General features: G+C 43.7%; 1 protein-coding gene across 2 annotated transcripts in view; it reads right to left on the bottom strand.

Moving 5' to 3' along the window:
- LOC144756158 (E3 ubiquitin-protein ligase TRIM39-like) overlaps window positions 1-15,388 on the bottom strand; it is a 218,696-nt gene that overhangs the window by 86,371 nt on the left and 116,937 nt on the right. For both annotated transcript variants that reach the window (XM_078645738.1, XM_078645739.1), the window contains exons 4-5: window positions 5,232-5,254; window positions 1,406-1,590 (exon numbers count right to left, since the gene is read on the bottom strand). In XM_078645738.1, the coding sequence (XP_078501864.1) occupies window positions 1,406-1,590; window positions 5,232-5,254 (208 nt within the window). The remainder of the gene's footprint in view (window positions 1-1,405; window positions 1,591-5,231; window positions 5,255-15,388) is intronic.

Raw genomic sequence — 15,388 nt, 5'->3', positions numbered from 1 at the left:
CTTTTGACCTGCTGCAACTGCACCTACTGCACCATTCAAATCAAGGTCCTTTTAACTGGAAACTGCAATTGTGACTGCCTGTATTGTAGTAAAATATAGCAATATTGGCTGTTTAGAGGTGTTCTAACAACTTTTCGACCCGGTGCCACTGCACCTGCTTCTCCATTCAAATAATGACTGTTGGCTGCAAGATAACTTCATTCTTGGCTGCCTGTTAAGTCGTAAAATATAGCAATAATCAGTGTTTAGTGGCCTGCCTGGAGTATTTGGTCCTGGTGCCGCTGCATTGCTGCACTATTGAAATCATGACCCTAGTGCTTGCTTAAGTGTAAAATATAGCAATAGTAGGTATTTAGATTAGTTATGACAACTTTTGGCTCTGGTGCCACTGCACCTGCTGCACCATTCAGATAAAGTCCCTTATAACTGCAATTGTATAGTAGTAAAACCGATCTGATAATGCCTACTAAGCGCAAAGAAGGGTACTGATGCATGAATAGCAAAAGCCACAAATGTTCTAAGGCTAAAACATCTGCTTTACACAACAAAGTAATAAATGAGCAAGCATTCCCACACGCTGTTAGGCGCTATATGCCATTTCCCTAGGAAGAGATCTTATCCTATAGTTTAACAGTCTCTGAAGTCTGGACAGTAATTGGGAACTAAACAGTATAAATAGCTTTGTTAGAAGATATGTATAGTAAATGAGTGCAGACAGGAGAAGATAAGTATCTGTAAATAGTACATGCTGTGCAGCCTTAATGTAATAAAAATGCTTCACACACTGAGGCGGATTTGGAGGAGTACTTTGGCCTTGAGAACCAATACGAAAAGCCCCTTTCAAGATATATTAAATATAATATATTTCACGCGAAATCTAAAAAACGATAATAGGATTGCAAATTAGGTGAAGAGGAAGAGCCCCATAGTCCTACTCAAGAAGCTTTTACTGTGGTATAGGGTGAATTGTACATCCTTTGATTGACCAATATTAATTTTTATTATAAATTCCTGTCAATTAACTATGTTTTGCCGTAAGATTACAGCAGAGAGAGTTTAGTCAGTCACTGCGCTATCTGTGCTCAAAAGGCCACTAGTCAAATCACCGCAGGCCAGCGCTACCGCTTTTCCTTATGATGCTGGTATTAAAAAGCTCCATAACATTGGGTAAATAAATATATAGGTACTTTACAACTATTCAAAGATGCCTCTCTGTTTTATAAAGTCATCTTTAATTACTGCATTAATTTATCAGCATTCAAGCTATTTCATAGGTTGGGATTTAAGTGTCTTAGTAACAACACATTTGCTTACTGAATATATTGGTGAGATGATAAATATAAATATTCACAATTTACTGGACATTTTTATAGTTTACACTAATGACAAGTCTGTGGTTTCTCACCCAAGGATTCAATTATCTTTAACTGCAGGTCCACCTCTTCGTCGTACTCTTCGTCGTACTCTTCGCCGTACTCTTCGCCGTACTCTTCGCCGTACTCTTCGCCGTACTCTTCGTCCTTGACTGTCTCATCTTTCTTATCCATTAAGGTATCCCCATCAGCTTTCCGAGTTTTCATATTTTCATACCTTGGAAATTGGAAAATAGAGATGCTATGAAATTCCCATCTACTTAGACGGTAAGGGTAGGACAGAATTTATGCATTGAGCCTGTAAATATATGGAGAAATAATCAAACAAAAGAGGTAGGCAGCGAGTAGGGAGTATTCAATCAAAGAAAAATGAAGAATAGAACACCAAGCCACAAACAAAAAGATGTATGATGTAGAAAACCTTTTTTCGGCCAAAGACCATAAAAGCACAAATAGAGAACATAATACATGAGAAGGTTGAGCATATAAAGTGCAATGAACAGGCAGAGGGACCAGTTCGGGGACCTAAAAGAAACACATAATTATACCCCAATCATGACCTGAGTAACTAAGGTATGATGAGCTACAGTAAATGTTTCAACGGAGATAGTGAAAACAACCCTACTGTAAGATGGCCGCCACAGTCACTACATTGATCACGTGACATTTGCTTTGAGCACAGTCACGCTACCACGTGACCCCTAGCGCACACTGAAGAACCACAACCGACGGATCCGCAATCCCCACCCGGATCCGGCGGCGAGGGGTAGGTGCCGTAGGAGGCAGCACAGGAACAAACAAGTGAGTGGAAAACTCACTGACGAGTGGCAGGTTTTAGGACCAGGACTCGTTCACCTTGCGTGATAACCTCCGTAGTAACAAACTCGGGCCACTCCTTGACGTTGAAGACAGCGTGACCTGGCAGCTTTGGCTACCGCCCCCCACTCACCCTCCTGCTCGTAACAGACACCAGGGGCCCCATAGCAAATAACAACCGTACGGGGACATAGCATGACAATTTCTTTAACCATTGCTCCTGCGCTTACATGTTACCTACATGTTGGGCCTCATAGCACTTTTCATTTACAATCGTAACTACTGTATCATCGCTGATTGTAATAGCAATATCGGCACTTATGCACCAACGGGACATTGACATGCCTTCAATCATCAAGCATCGGGAAGATTTTTGCCTTCAGTGTCTAAGACTGATTAAGGTATAAATATCCTTTAGGCAAGATTGATATAACGCGAGATAGCGATGGGAGTAAGAATACTTAACACAGACGTTTTCAACACCAGGTTGATGACCTAATACAACCTATAATTTTCTGTCATACCCACGAGAACATTAAAAGTACAGCAGCCATTGAGCAGAATACTTGGTTATCAGCCGCCCTCATTCACGGTCATATGAACACAAACTTACTTAAACCACTACACGATAAGGTTTTTAATTATGGTCTCCTTCCATGACTAGCCACAGGTTGGATGACTTAACCCGATGCTTAACCCGCTGGATACTGTTGTTGTCTGTACACTAAACTGATTAGGTGAGTCAGATACCTCATCACCTACATGATTACTGCTGCATTTGTTTTAATCCAGTACTGTTATTATCCATTTGTCCACAGGAGCATGCCCACAATGTGGCTCACTGAGGAATTGCATGAACACCACTGCATTGGTTTTAATGTACATGCTTGTAGCACATATTCTAGCATGTCACAAGGAATGTACAAAGTCACCCGATGTTGTACTATTTACCTGTTGTGATTTGCTTCTTTTTCTCCCTAACCAGGTAGATGCAGCTCAACGCAGGTATAATTACAGGAAACACCATTTTTTCTGTTAACAAATCCACTAGACTGTACACCTGACATTGGACACTAGTGAGAACACTTTTACGTAGAGAGTCATAACTTTAGATATATTCTTTATAATTTTTTGGTCCTGAAGAATCGCTAGTTAATATACACAAGCGAGAAACATGTTGACTGATTAGAGCACCAACTGGAACGGAATTCGTAATTGGAAGCATAATATTCCAGCGAGTACCTTTCAGGCTTATTTTTAATTAGAGCAGGGGACCCCCAGGATAAATTCTTCCATGGCACCCCTAGCTTTATTTTAACCCACACTTGCACATCTACGCTCTCCTGGCCCCACTCCTGCACTTCACCAAAACGCCAGTTGGATAGAAGATCTCTGCTAAAGAGCCCCTCTTTGAGGTGTTTCCCGTTGGGTATTGCACCGCCGACCCAACGAGGAGCAGCCCAGAAGATGAAGCATGACACCTGAAAGGGTGTGTGAGGGCATTACATCCAACAAAATGGATGCCCAACTGTAGGACTCCATGAGACCTTACAATATCCTACACACTACAGTGACACGTACTTCCCTTAAAATTTAGGAACAGCCCAGCAATCTTTGTTTTCACTCACTTATTGAGGGCACCCGCTGAGGCTGGACCCACCACTCATTATGAGTGGTGATTGCCCTTACCTAAATACCTCTCCCTTTTGTTGTAAAATATTGAAATTTGGAGGATCATGCATTTTCAAGACGCCAACAGAAGTATGAGGGAAGACACCAACAGAAGTATGAGGGATGATCAAACTACTTTGAGGATCAGGGGGGGGACCACGAGAGGAAGTTAGTGATTCCAACCCCAAGATAGATGAACGGTTGTACCGTCTGTAGTATGGTAGTGCCTAAAGTGAATTTATACTTGAGATTCTTATGGAATCTAAAAAAACATTAATTTAGTCTTTTGCAAGTTATTTTCTTGCTCCCCCTCCGCCCTGGATAGGTAGAAGTCCTGCGACGTCCTCCCCCTGGATCTTTAACTGAGACATCTTGCAAAGCGTGCACCTACTGAGTGCCTGGACACCCACATGGGTCTCAAATTCACGTTCTACCAATCCACGTTACATTACATTACATAACAAAGAGAAGATTGGGACATAGAATGTATACGGTGAGGAAAGTCAATCTGTCACTTGCTCTGTACAACACTAACTAGGTTACTAAGTTACATAATATTATTAAGTAAATGTGACTAAACAATATACCAATGTGCGGAGAGTAAAACAGTTGAGAAAGAGTATGTTAGGAAAAACGACTAATATTACTATAAATAACTTGTCATTATACAGCACATCATTTCACAATTCAAATGTTGCTACATGCTGTAAAAATTAGCTTTATAGCCCATTTCAATGTTATTTAATCTCCCAGTGACAGGAGGAGGAAAGCCTGAGGCAACGCATCTTTAGTACCCTGCATGGTTCAGCAGCAACCGTTCAACCCAGTAAGCCATACAATGTATATTAAAATATTGCTTTATAATATAAAAACGAAATTAAGATGAAAAACGTATCCAAGAAGGGGATATTAATGTAGAAAAATTAAAGAAAGAGTTTAAGAAAAAACAAAGGCAAAAGTTTGACTAGAAACAAAGAAAAAGAAGGGAGTATAAATGAAGGGCAAAAAAGACAATTTAGAATACAAATATACACAATATGCAAAGCGAAAGATATTGGCCACATTAAGAGAATGGAAAATAGTGCATGAAATTAAAGGAAAAATAAAACTGTGAAAAAATAAAGTAACATTATAATTTATAAAACGAAAAGTAAACAAACTAATGGGAAACAAATGGAAAAAGGGAAATGATTAAGAAGATGGAGAAGACCATAAAAAACTATACCTATATTTAATTAGGCAATAGTGATCTATTGAAAATGGGCTTGTAGGAGGGGCAGAAATACGTAAAGACTGCAGTGTCATACAAGTAATTTTAATGACGCCTCTTTAATTTTTTATATGGTGAGCTGCCAAAGAAGATAATGGTACCTGCTCAAAACGGTCTTCGGATCCTGGGGAGTGAAACACAAACAGATTAACACGCGACAATAGTCTACATTCACAGTAAAATTAACATTTTAAAAACATTATTCACAAGTTTCCTAATTACAAATAACTATATACAAATATAAACAAATATGTTAATAATGAACACATTTTTATTACTGAACATGGCAGATAAAGCATCAAGCACAGATTTTCTTGATTAACCCATGAATAGATTCAATCCAATGGAGCTCTAACTAAAGTGATAAATGGTCCTTTCCTGTAGAAAAGGCTAGACCACATACATAAAGAGTAGATGATTGTGTGGGGGCAGAGTAATTTCTAAATGTTGCATAATGAGTTTCTCAGCTTCTGCAGGACCTTGGGACTACATATGGAGCAGGGCACCTCTTTCTCTGGTCACAGGAGCGGAAAAAGGATTACAGACTTAAATGCATGAGATATTTACATCCTCCAATTTCGTTACATGTGGTCCCGCTCACAATCCTGCAGTAGGAGTGGTCAGTGCCTTTGTGGTAATTATCTGTGGAAATCTTCAGATTGGCCTGCAACCAATCTACTCAATGTTTGTGCGACAATGGTCAGTAGGGTAAACTACTAGCTTGTACCATTACATTTCATTTGCTGTGGTCCCATGAACAAGATTCACAGTAAGAATAACGAATAGGGCGCTCGACCTCGGACCTGGGGACCTGGGTTAGAGTCTCAGTAACGACGCTAAACATCCTTTGATTCTGGGCAAATCACTTAATCTCCCCGTGTCTAACAAAAAAATTAATGTGTGTCCTCATGTAACGTAACTGGTGCTATGTAAAGCGCTCTCTCTTACCCGATTCGGGCCAAGTTCGCGCTATATAAAATTCTGCAAACAAAAAAAAAAAAACCTTTGACGGTAATGGAATACAGGTCAATTGAGATACTCTCTATGTACATAAAGTCAATGACATCTCAGTAATTTAGCATGTTTTGATTTGATCTTTATAAACCACAAACTAATAACCAAAGGCATCTAGATGCCGCCATGAAGAAGATTAAGAAGGAAAGATGAATAAAAAGAGACCCAAATCCTTAATCACAGTATTTATAGAGTGAAGAGCCACGTTTTAAGGGCTTTTCTTTAAGAGGGCAGATTGAGTGATTTCTTCAGATGAGAAGGAAGGGTGTTCCAAAGTTTGTAATTGGAAGAGACAACGCTCCTGCCACCCCACCCAGACAACCAAAAACATGGAACCCTAACCAGGTTAGCATTGGAAGAGCAAAGGTTTCTTTGTGGATTGTACCAGCAAAACCAGTGCTTGAAATATTCAGGGCCGGCATTATGTCAGGCCCTAAAGGCAATGAACAAGGCGTTAAAATCAATTCTCTTCTCCATGGGGAGCCAGTGAAAAGAGGATAGAGCATGTTTACCTGACTGCTGTCTGGAAAGTTTTAGCAAGAGACAGGCAGCGGCGTTCTATAAAACTTGAAGTCTAGCTAGGAGACCTTGCATAGGGCTGGGACAACTGTTTTCTGCATATCCTGAGGTAAGAAAGGAAAACATTTTCTAAGCATTTTCAATGCATAAAAAAGTACCTGAAGTGATGGCATCAACTTGGTGTTTGAAGGATAGGGATGTATCGAAGAGTATTCCTAGAGTCTTAGCTTTAATTGCTGGAGAAGGCGGAAACATTGGATCCAAAACGCAAGACCTTAGTCTTCCACAAGTTTTGTTTCCGGCAGTTCTTCAACATCCACTTACTAACCTGATGCATACACTTGTGAAATCTAGTGGCTGTGTTGTGAATGTTACTAGTAACTGAGACAATAATTTGGGTGTCATCAGCGTACACCACCATGGCAAATCTAAAGGATTTATGTAGTTGTGCCAAGGGAGTGACATACAAGTTGAAAAGTGAAGGGCTAAGAAAAGAGTTCTATGGCACACCACATGGTAGTTAAAAAAAGGTAGATAGCAGATTGCCTATTTCTACAGTTTGCTCTCTATCTGTAAAAAACTATTTAAGAAGGGATAGAGTTGAGCCAATAATGCCCAGGTTTTGAAGACGGTCTATCAGCAAGCCGTGGTCGACAGTGTTGAACGCTGCAGAGAGGTCTAAAAGAATCAGAGCGGCATTACCTCCATTGTCTACCACACATCTGATCTCTTTAGTAGCAGTAATCCGGGCCAGTTCGATGCTATTCTAGCTCCTGAAATCAAGAAGGTGATTCCGGTTAATAAAAGAGGCAAGTTCTTGATTTATTTGTTTTTCAATGATTTTTGCAGGTAAGTGTAGATATGAGACGGGTCGATAGCTGTTGTGATCTGGAGGATCCAGACTGAGATTTTATTTTGAACAAGTAGGATAAAGGCTTTTTTTTATTGCTTTGCAAAGACTCCAGTCTTAAGAATCAAGTTAAAACCTCTAAGATGTTGTGGTATGATTTCTGGTGCCAAGCGAATAATTCTTGGAGGGCAAGAATCAGCAGGCAAGCTAGATTTGGCTGCGCCAAGAAGATTGAATTCCTGCTCATAGGAGGTAGGAGAGAAGGAATTTAGGGTCAGACGTATCAAGGGTTTTCCTGTTCGCAAATAGGCCGATTCGCAGAATCGGCTTGTTTGCGAACGGGAAAAATGCCATTTGGGATGTGTCATCCCAAAAGGCCATCGCAAAATAAGGAATCGTAAAGTTTGTGAATACATTTAAGGAATCGCAAATTGCGGTTCCTTAAATGCAATTCTGAAAGCACCCAAAATTGCGATTTGGCCTTAAGGAATCGCAAATTACCACCAACGTCAAGTTGGTGGTAATTTGCGATTTCCTAGAAAGATGCACTTTTTTGCATTTTTCGAAGTGCCATGTGGCGCACATACATGTGCGCCACATGTACACACATGCATATTGAGGGGTGCAGCAGGGTGTCCTTTTGGCACCCTAGCGCCCTTGAAATTGCATGTGCAATTTGGGAGTACCTATTGGGTATTCGCAAATTGCGCATGCAATTCCATTCATTTCTATGGGCCACTTGGTCCATAGAAATAAAAGGGAAGCCATTCTTTGACAGTCCCAAATAAGGAATGTGTAGAAATCGCTATTTAAAATGCAAAACCTACATACATTGCATTTTGTGAGTCCGTAATAGCGAATCAGTCAAATTCGCTATTAGGGACTTGAAAAATACAATGATGATACATCCGCCCCTTAGAGAGGCTGAATTACAAGGCAAATCTAGAGGAGATGTCATGATTACTCCTGGTAATACTAACGGCAGAAAGAGGGCTACTGATTTTGTCAGGCATTCCTTCATTATTTAGATTTAAGGAGATGGCATAGTACATGTCGTAAACTTTGTGTTGAAAAAACGAAAGCAAAGGTGTTACAGGTTTGGCCGATAGATACATTCTTTTTCTCGGGAAGTACAGTTAGCTTTTAGACTGTGACAACCAATTCTTTTGGGCAATTTACTCATGAATTATTTTGTATATACAGTAACTGGTTTTTGCACTAGAAATCCGTTCCTTTTATTTTGTGATAATTATTCTATACATTTATCTCTCAGTAATAGCATAATTCTGGCTCCTCCGGCGTTCCTGGCGATGACACCATGGTTTTTAAATCCTGAGTTCCTCGCAGAACCAAGTCTCAGATGGCCTATCTCTAGGAATCATGCCTTATTTTAGAGACGCTAAGGTACTAACTACGGAATCAATACCAGCATGATAACCTTCAATTACAATCCCTAAATCCATCGTGATCTGGGGCCTATTTTTTGTAAGAAAGGTCCTAAATTCAGTGGCATCAAGAGTATGCCATGAATGTTGCACATACTTCTTCCCGGAAGTTTATTTGTTATTTATTTTATTTATTTTTATTTATTTTATTTGAGAAGTTTTATATAGCGCTGGCTAGACCTGGAGGTATTGGAGCGCTTTACATGAGGATCATCGGTTTACAAGTTACATAATTACACGAGTTACAGGCGCCCAGTATAAAAACATGAGATTACACAATAGTAAGGGAAATTGACGTATAGTATAGATAAGACACTGGGGAGGAGGGGGAAGGGGGAATACACTGCAGGGAGACTAGGAAAACTGTGTCAGATGTCCAGCTGGGTAGGTGCCGGCCGCGGGGGTCAACCCGAGCCAAACTCTTCTATAGCTGCATGGGACATCTCCACTGGGCATCGACCAGGGTTGCTCGGGTACCGCTATAAGTATGAAGAGATTCAGGTATCAGCCCAGGGGGCATCGTCATAGATCCATCAACACACCGGTCCCGGTGTTACTGGGAAACACCGACCGCTTCGTCTTCCAACTCGCCCCCAGATCAAGATTAGGAAGATCAGAGGGGCAATGGACAGTTCTAGAGGCTGTCGAGTTGAGGGACAAACCATCATTCTTGTCTACAGTCCTCTTGGTGGGAGTGAAACTGAAGAGGGGTTGTGAATGGAAACCGGATCATCAGAAATTAGTCCTCTATAGGCCCCCATGGTGACAATGCAGATATTGATACTAGAGAGCAGATTGTCCCAAGTCAGCATTGTCCCAGGACCATATTGTCAGTTGACCCGGGTGTCCAAATAATAACCTCTGAATGGGTATTAAACGCTGCTGTTCGCTTGTCCCCTTTGCCATGCACCGCATTACACGTCCCAGCCCGTTGCCATCTTGAAGTGTTCACCTTAGAGTAAACCTTCAGAGGGGAAAGATCAAACAAAATAGCTGAGTGATTAGAACAAGAGCTGAAGTAACCCAGTAAAATTAAGAAACAGATTGTCCGTAAAAAAAACACTGAACAAGTGCCCTACCATGTGGGAGGTATGTTATGTTATGTTCTATAGGCCTGTAAAGCGCGCGGTTACCCAAGGGTGTCCTGGCGCTGAGCACTGTAACTGGAACCCCACCCTGAACACAGACTAAGATCAAAGTGAAAACAACTAAGTCTTCAGACCTTTCCTGAACGAGAGGAGCTCTGTAGCAGTCCTTAGATGTAAAGGAAGGTCGTTCCAGGGACTGTTGGCTCCTTGGACAAAGCTCCTTCCGCCCCAATTTGCCTTTTTAGCTCTGGGAACGATCACCAGCTTTGCATCCATTGATCGAAGCATTCTCCCTGGGACATACCATTGAATGCGCTTTTTTAGGTCTTCTGGGCCGATCCCCTTCAGGGACTTCAAAACCGTACAGAGAGCTTTAAATTGGGCTATTTGTTTTATCTGCAGCCAATGACGAGAGCATAAGCCGATTCTAACCGACAAACCTAGGAGTGCCCGTAAGCAACCTGGCCGCCGCATTCTGCAACATCTGTGTTACGGTGTTTCTTATGAATCGTCAGGTACAAGCGGTTACAATAGTCCAGATGGGACAAAAGGAGAGAAGAGACAACTGTTCTGAAACTTTCTTCGGTGAGGAAGAATTTTGTTATCCTCAGGGTTCTCAGGATGAAAAAAAACTTGTTGATACCACCCCGCTGACCTGGTTACCAAATGTGAGTGAGTTGTCCATGATCACCCCCAAGTTCTTAACTTTCAACGAGGGGGGTTGCTCATTTCACTAGGTCACCATGCCGGGGACAGGAGGTTGGGGTTGTTTCCAAATATGATCACCTCTGTTTTGCCTGCATTCAACTTCAGGCAATTGGCAGACATCCAACCAGTAACTGCCAACATGCAGTCGTGACAACTAGAGGCCTTATCTGCTTCTTTGCCCCGCTGGAGGGACAGCACGATTTGTGCATCGTCTGCATAGGAAGTTAATAGTAGCCCAAATGATGTTATGAGGGCAGCCAGAGAACTCACATAAATATTAAAAAGTGTTGGACTGAGGGAGGACCCCTGCGGCAATCCACAGGGAAGGGAGAACAGTTTTGATCTGTCCTCTGCTAGGTCCATCGTTTGTAATCTGTTGGTCAGAAATGATTTCAACAGGTTCCAGGCCCCTCCCTGGACCCCGCCTTCAATAAACGGCCCATCAACACATTGTGGTGGACCGCATCGAAGGCTGCTGATAGATCTAGCATGATCAAGAAAGCTGAGCCCCCCTGGTCCACAGCCACATGGACTTCCTCTGTGGCTTTAATCAATGCTAGCTCGTGGTGTGTCCCGCCCGGAACCCATACTGAGAAGGATCCAATGTATTCTTGTTCTCGAAGAACAGACTTAGTTGTATGTTCATAGCTTTCTCCAGGACTTTTGCTGGTGATGGGTCTGTAGCTGCTGGGATCACTAGGCGCCAAATTTGTTTTTTTTTAATCAGTGGCAGTTTTCTAAGCTATAGGATAATGACCTACCTCCAATATGAGGTTCAGTAAAAGGGTAAGGGTGTTCGCAATAACCTCAGGGGAATTTTTAATTAGTGCTTCCGGACAAGGGGCGGCAGGGGCACCAGTACGGCATCCCTACAGCAGATTGATAACCTCCTTGGTCTCCAAAGGGGTGAAACGATTAAACGTGGGAGAATTATTGATCAGCTTTGTCCCGACTGCCAAATCCCTGGCCTCACCCGGTTGATTACTGAATGACGAGAAGATAACCTCTACTTTCTTCAGGAAAAACTATGCCAGGGTCTCACAGAAAGCTGGACTGCTGTGAGTGATCGGTTTAGGGGAGCTCATGAGATTGGTCACCGTTCTGAAGAATTCTTTCGCCGAGGACTTCGCTCCTGTGAGCTGGCCTTTTTAGCTTCCTGAAGTAATGTTTTGTAAATTGTGAGACTTGTTTTATATAATTCCTTATTGGCCAGGCTGTAACCGTTCCTCCAGACGTGCTCCAGCCTTTTACAGTCTGTTTTATGCTCCTGTAAGTTATGAGTATGAGTTATGAGTAAACCAGGGGGCAGAGGGAAGACCTCGTCTGGGGTGCACCATTTAACTGGGCCTAATTTATTACAGGCGGCATTGATCCAGTTCGCGTAGGCCACTGTGGCCTCCTCTATAATACTAGGGAGATATGGGGCCGAGTCTATCAAGGCCTTATCTAGGGTGACTGTCAATTTTTTTCCAAGGCCGAATGGCTACCTTTCCTTGGGCTTTGATTTGGATAGTTTAAGTGGGGTCTAAGAGTTACTGAAAATGATGGCGGCATGATCTGTCGAAGGAAGTGGCAGTACATCCGATATGGAGAGACTGGCGGAATTGGTCAAATTTCCATCCAGGGTATGACCGTCCGCGTTTGTCGGGCATTCTACCCGTTGCACAACGTCACCTCCCATCATAATTTGTGTCAGTCTTGAGGTATCTGGGTCAGTGGCATCCTCAAGGTAAAAATGAAAGTCTCCCAGAATTGTGAAGGTTTTGGTGCATAGCCCCTCCTCCAAAAGGGACCCAATGGCATCCAAGAAAGCGCCTTTGGGGCCAGAGGTACAAAAGGGGGTGGTAATGGACGGAGCATCTGAACCAATCAAACACTCACACCCAGTCAAAAGATCTGGGTTTAATCCATCACCGTTCTTTAGCCCACTCTGCCACCCCAGTTCAGACATGGCTGTATGCAAATCAGTCTGACCCTGTGCCTCATGGGAACAGTCCAGCCCCAACCGCCAAGCCATGCCTTCCCTGGACCGGAAACAAGCTTCCGAGGACCGGTTTCTGGCATTACAGCCATCTTCAGCCCGGCTTGCTTGAATCCAGTGGCAAAGTGAGCAAGGGACTCACGTCTGAGCATACCCTGCCACACTTATGGCGGCCAAAAGCGGTACAAAAGGGGGTGGTAATGGACGGAGCATCTGAACCAATCAAACACTCACACCCAGTCAAAAGATCTGGGTTTAATACATCACCGTTCTTTAGCCCACTCTGCCACCCCAGTTCAGACATGGCTGTATGCAAATCAGTCTGACCCTGTGCCTCATGGGAACAGTCCAGCCCGAACTGCCAAGTCATGCCTTTCCTGGACCGGAAACACACTTCCGAGGACCGGTTTCTGGCATTACAGCCGTCTTCAGCCCAGCTTGCTTGAATCCAGTGGCAAAGTGAGCAAGGGACTCACGACTGAGCATACCCTGCCACACTTATGGCGGCCAAAAGCGGTACAAAAGGGGGTGGTAATGGACGGAGCATCTGAACCAATCAAACACTCTCACCCAGTCAAAAGATCTTGGTTTAATCCATCACCGTTCTTTAGCCCACTCTGCCACCCCAGTTTAGACATTTTATGCAAATCAGTCTGACCCTGTGCCTCATGGGAACAGTCCAGCCCGAACTGCCAAGCCATGCCTTCCCTGGACCGGAAACAAGCTTCCGAGGACCGGTTTCTGGCATTACAGCCATCTTCAGCCCGGCTTGCTTGAATCCAGTGACAAAGTGAGCAAGGGACTCACGTCTGAGCATACCCTGCCACACTTACGGCAGCCAAAAGCGGTACAAGAGGGCCAGTAGACAAGCATGGCTTTGAACATATCACGTGGCGCGAATCGAACACTAACTGACAAGGCCTTACAGGTTGTATCGGATGCAGTCTTGAATTATTGCACTAGGCTCTTATGATAAATAACGGCCAGCTTTCCCCCTTTCCGTAATGGTCTGTCCAACATGTGGCAAAGAAAGTCTGGGGGAGAAGCTTTAACAATGTCTGCCCCAGAGGTGCTTTCTTTCCAGGATTCTGTAATGAATGCCATCTTGGTGTTCCTCTAAAAACCTTGAGCATTCCACACTATCTTTTAGCTAGTGATCTGGCATTCAAAAGAAGGCAGTTAAACCTAGGCACAGTTGTCGGTTTCCCCAAGAACTCTTTAACACTGAAGGGGAAATTACACGAAAGTGCCAGGATGTGGGGGAATGGGCAGTGGCATTTATTACAAGATTTTGCCAAGGCAGCAGGGTTTACACAAGGCAGAAATCTGGGACAGCATGCCATCCCCCTTAATGGGTCCAGTTTCCTCATGGTCACACTAGTGTAAAACCAGCGTTCTGCCACCAAAGGTCCAGGGAGAATCATTACAGGCACAACTAAGCAAGAGGCTCGGGCAATTTTAGTCAGAGTTTATTTTAGAAAGATCATGCCTCGAGTAGCTTTTAGTTGGCCTGAAATGGGAGGAGACACCAGCAGGGGGGCTGGCGCTAGGTATGGTTCGAGCGCCGATGGATTTGCCTTAGGTGTGTCACCTCTATTTATATTCTCTCCATACATGATTGGTTCAGCAGGGGTTGGTTGGACCAGGCATACATGCTCAAGGTCGTTGAATTGGCCTTCACCAGGATTCAGGCTATGCTATATGGGGATCCTATTCCCTCCCACTTGCCAGAGGTAACACATTCTGTGTTATTGGCCTGGCGGGCTGCATTGTGACATACCAAATGGACGCACACACTGACCCAATGTACACCCTTGTGGCAGGGGACCTGGCTCAAAGAATTCAACGCATTGCAGGGTTTTAGGACTGTGATAGGCATTTTACAGCTAGGCGATGTGTAGGTGGGGGAATCACATGCGGACCTTCGGTGACCTTCAAAGCAGGTACTCCTTACACCAGTCACAATTCTATAGGTTTTTCCAGTTACGCCACGCCCACACCCACCTTGCAATTGGCACACTTCTTCCTGCCCACAGCTCGCCTGAGGCTCAGATAATGTTCGGTGACCTGGGGAGGGGTGGCATCTGCCGCATCAATCATACACTGATCAACAATGCCCTCTTCCTTGAACCGACTGCAGGCTCAATGGGAGGGTTGGGTGGACACCCTGGACGAGGAGGATTGGCGCGACGCCCTTATGGCTTTTAGGATGGTCACGGCCTCTGCTAGATTGCTCTTAGTGCTGCTATATTATTTACATGCCGCATATCTCACCCCGATGCACCTTCAACGGGCGGAACTTAGCCCAACCTCTGCTTTTGCCAGGTGCGGTCACGAGCCCGCAGACTTTTTCCATATTATATGGGTATGTCGCAGCTTGGAGCAGCTCTGGGGGGAGATTGAGAAGGAACTCACTGAGGTTTTGGGTGGGAGGTCTCCCATGACCGAGGGCACATGATCCTGGGTATCACTGATGGGCTGGATGGGTCTCGGAACTAAAAGTTGTTTTACACTACAGCAATGGTGGTTGCAAAAAAAGAGACATTGGAGCCTCCTGGAAGCTCTCCGAAACGCCGAGTGTTCGACGATTGAGGACTGGGGTCGATTGGCGTGCCACGCAGGAGAAGTTTATGTATGTGGCTTGTGGGTGTCC

This window comes from Lissotriton helveticus, chromosome 5_1, assembly GCF_964261635.1.
Source record: "Lissotriton helveticus chromosome 5_1, aLisHel1.1, whole genome shotgun sequence".
Classification (NCBI taxonomy): Eukaryota; Metazoa; Chordata; class Amphibia; order Caudata; family Salamandridae; genus Lissotriton; species Lissotriton helveticus.
Note: the sequence above shows the minus strand (reverse complement) of the source record. Positions and strands in the feature narration are given on the sequence as shown.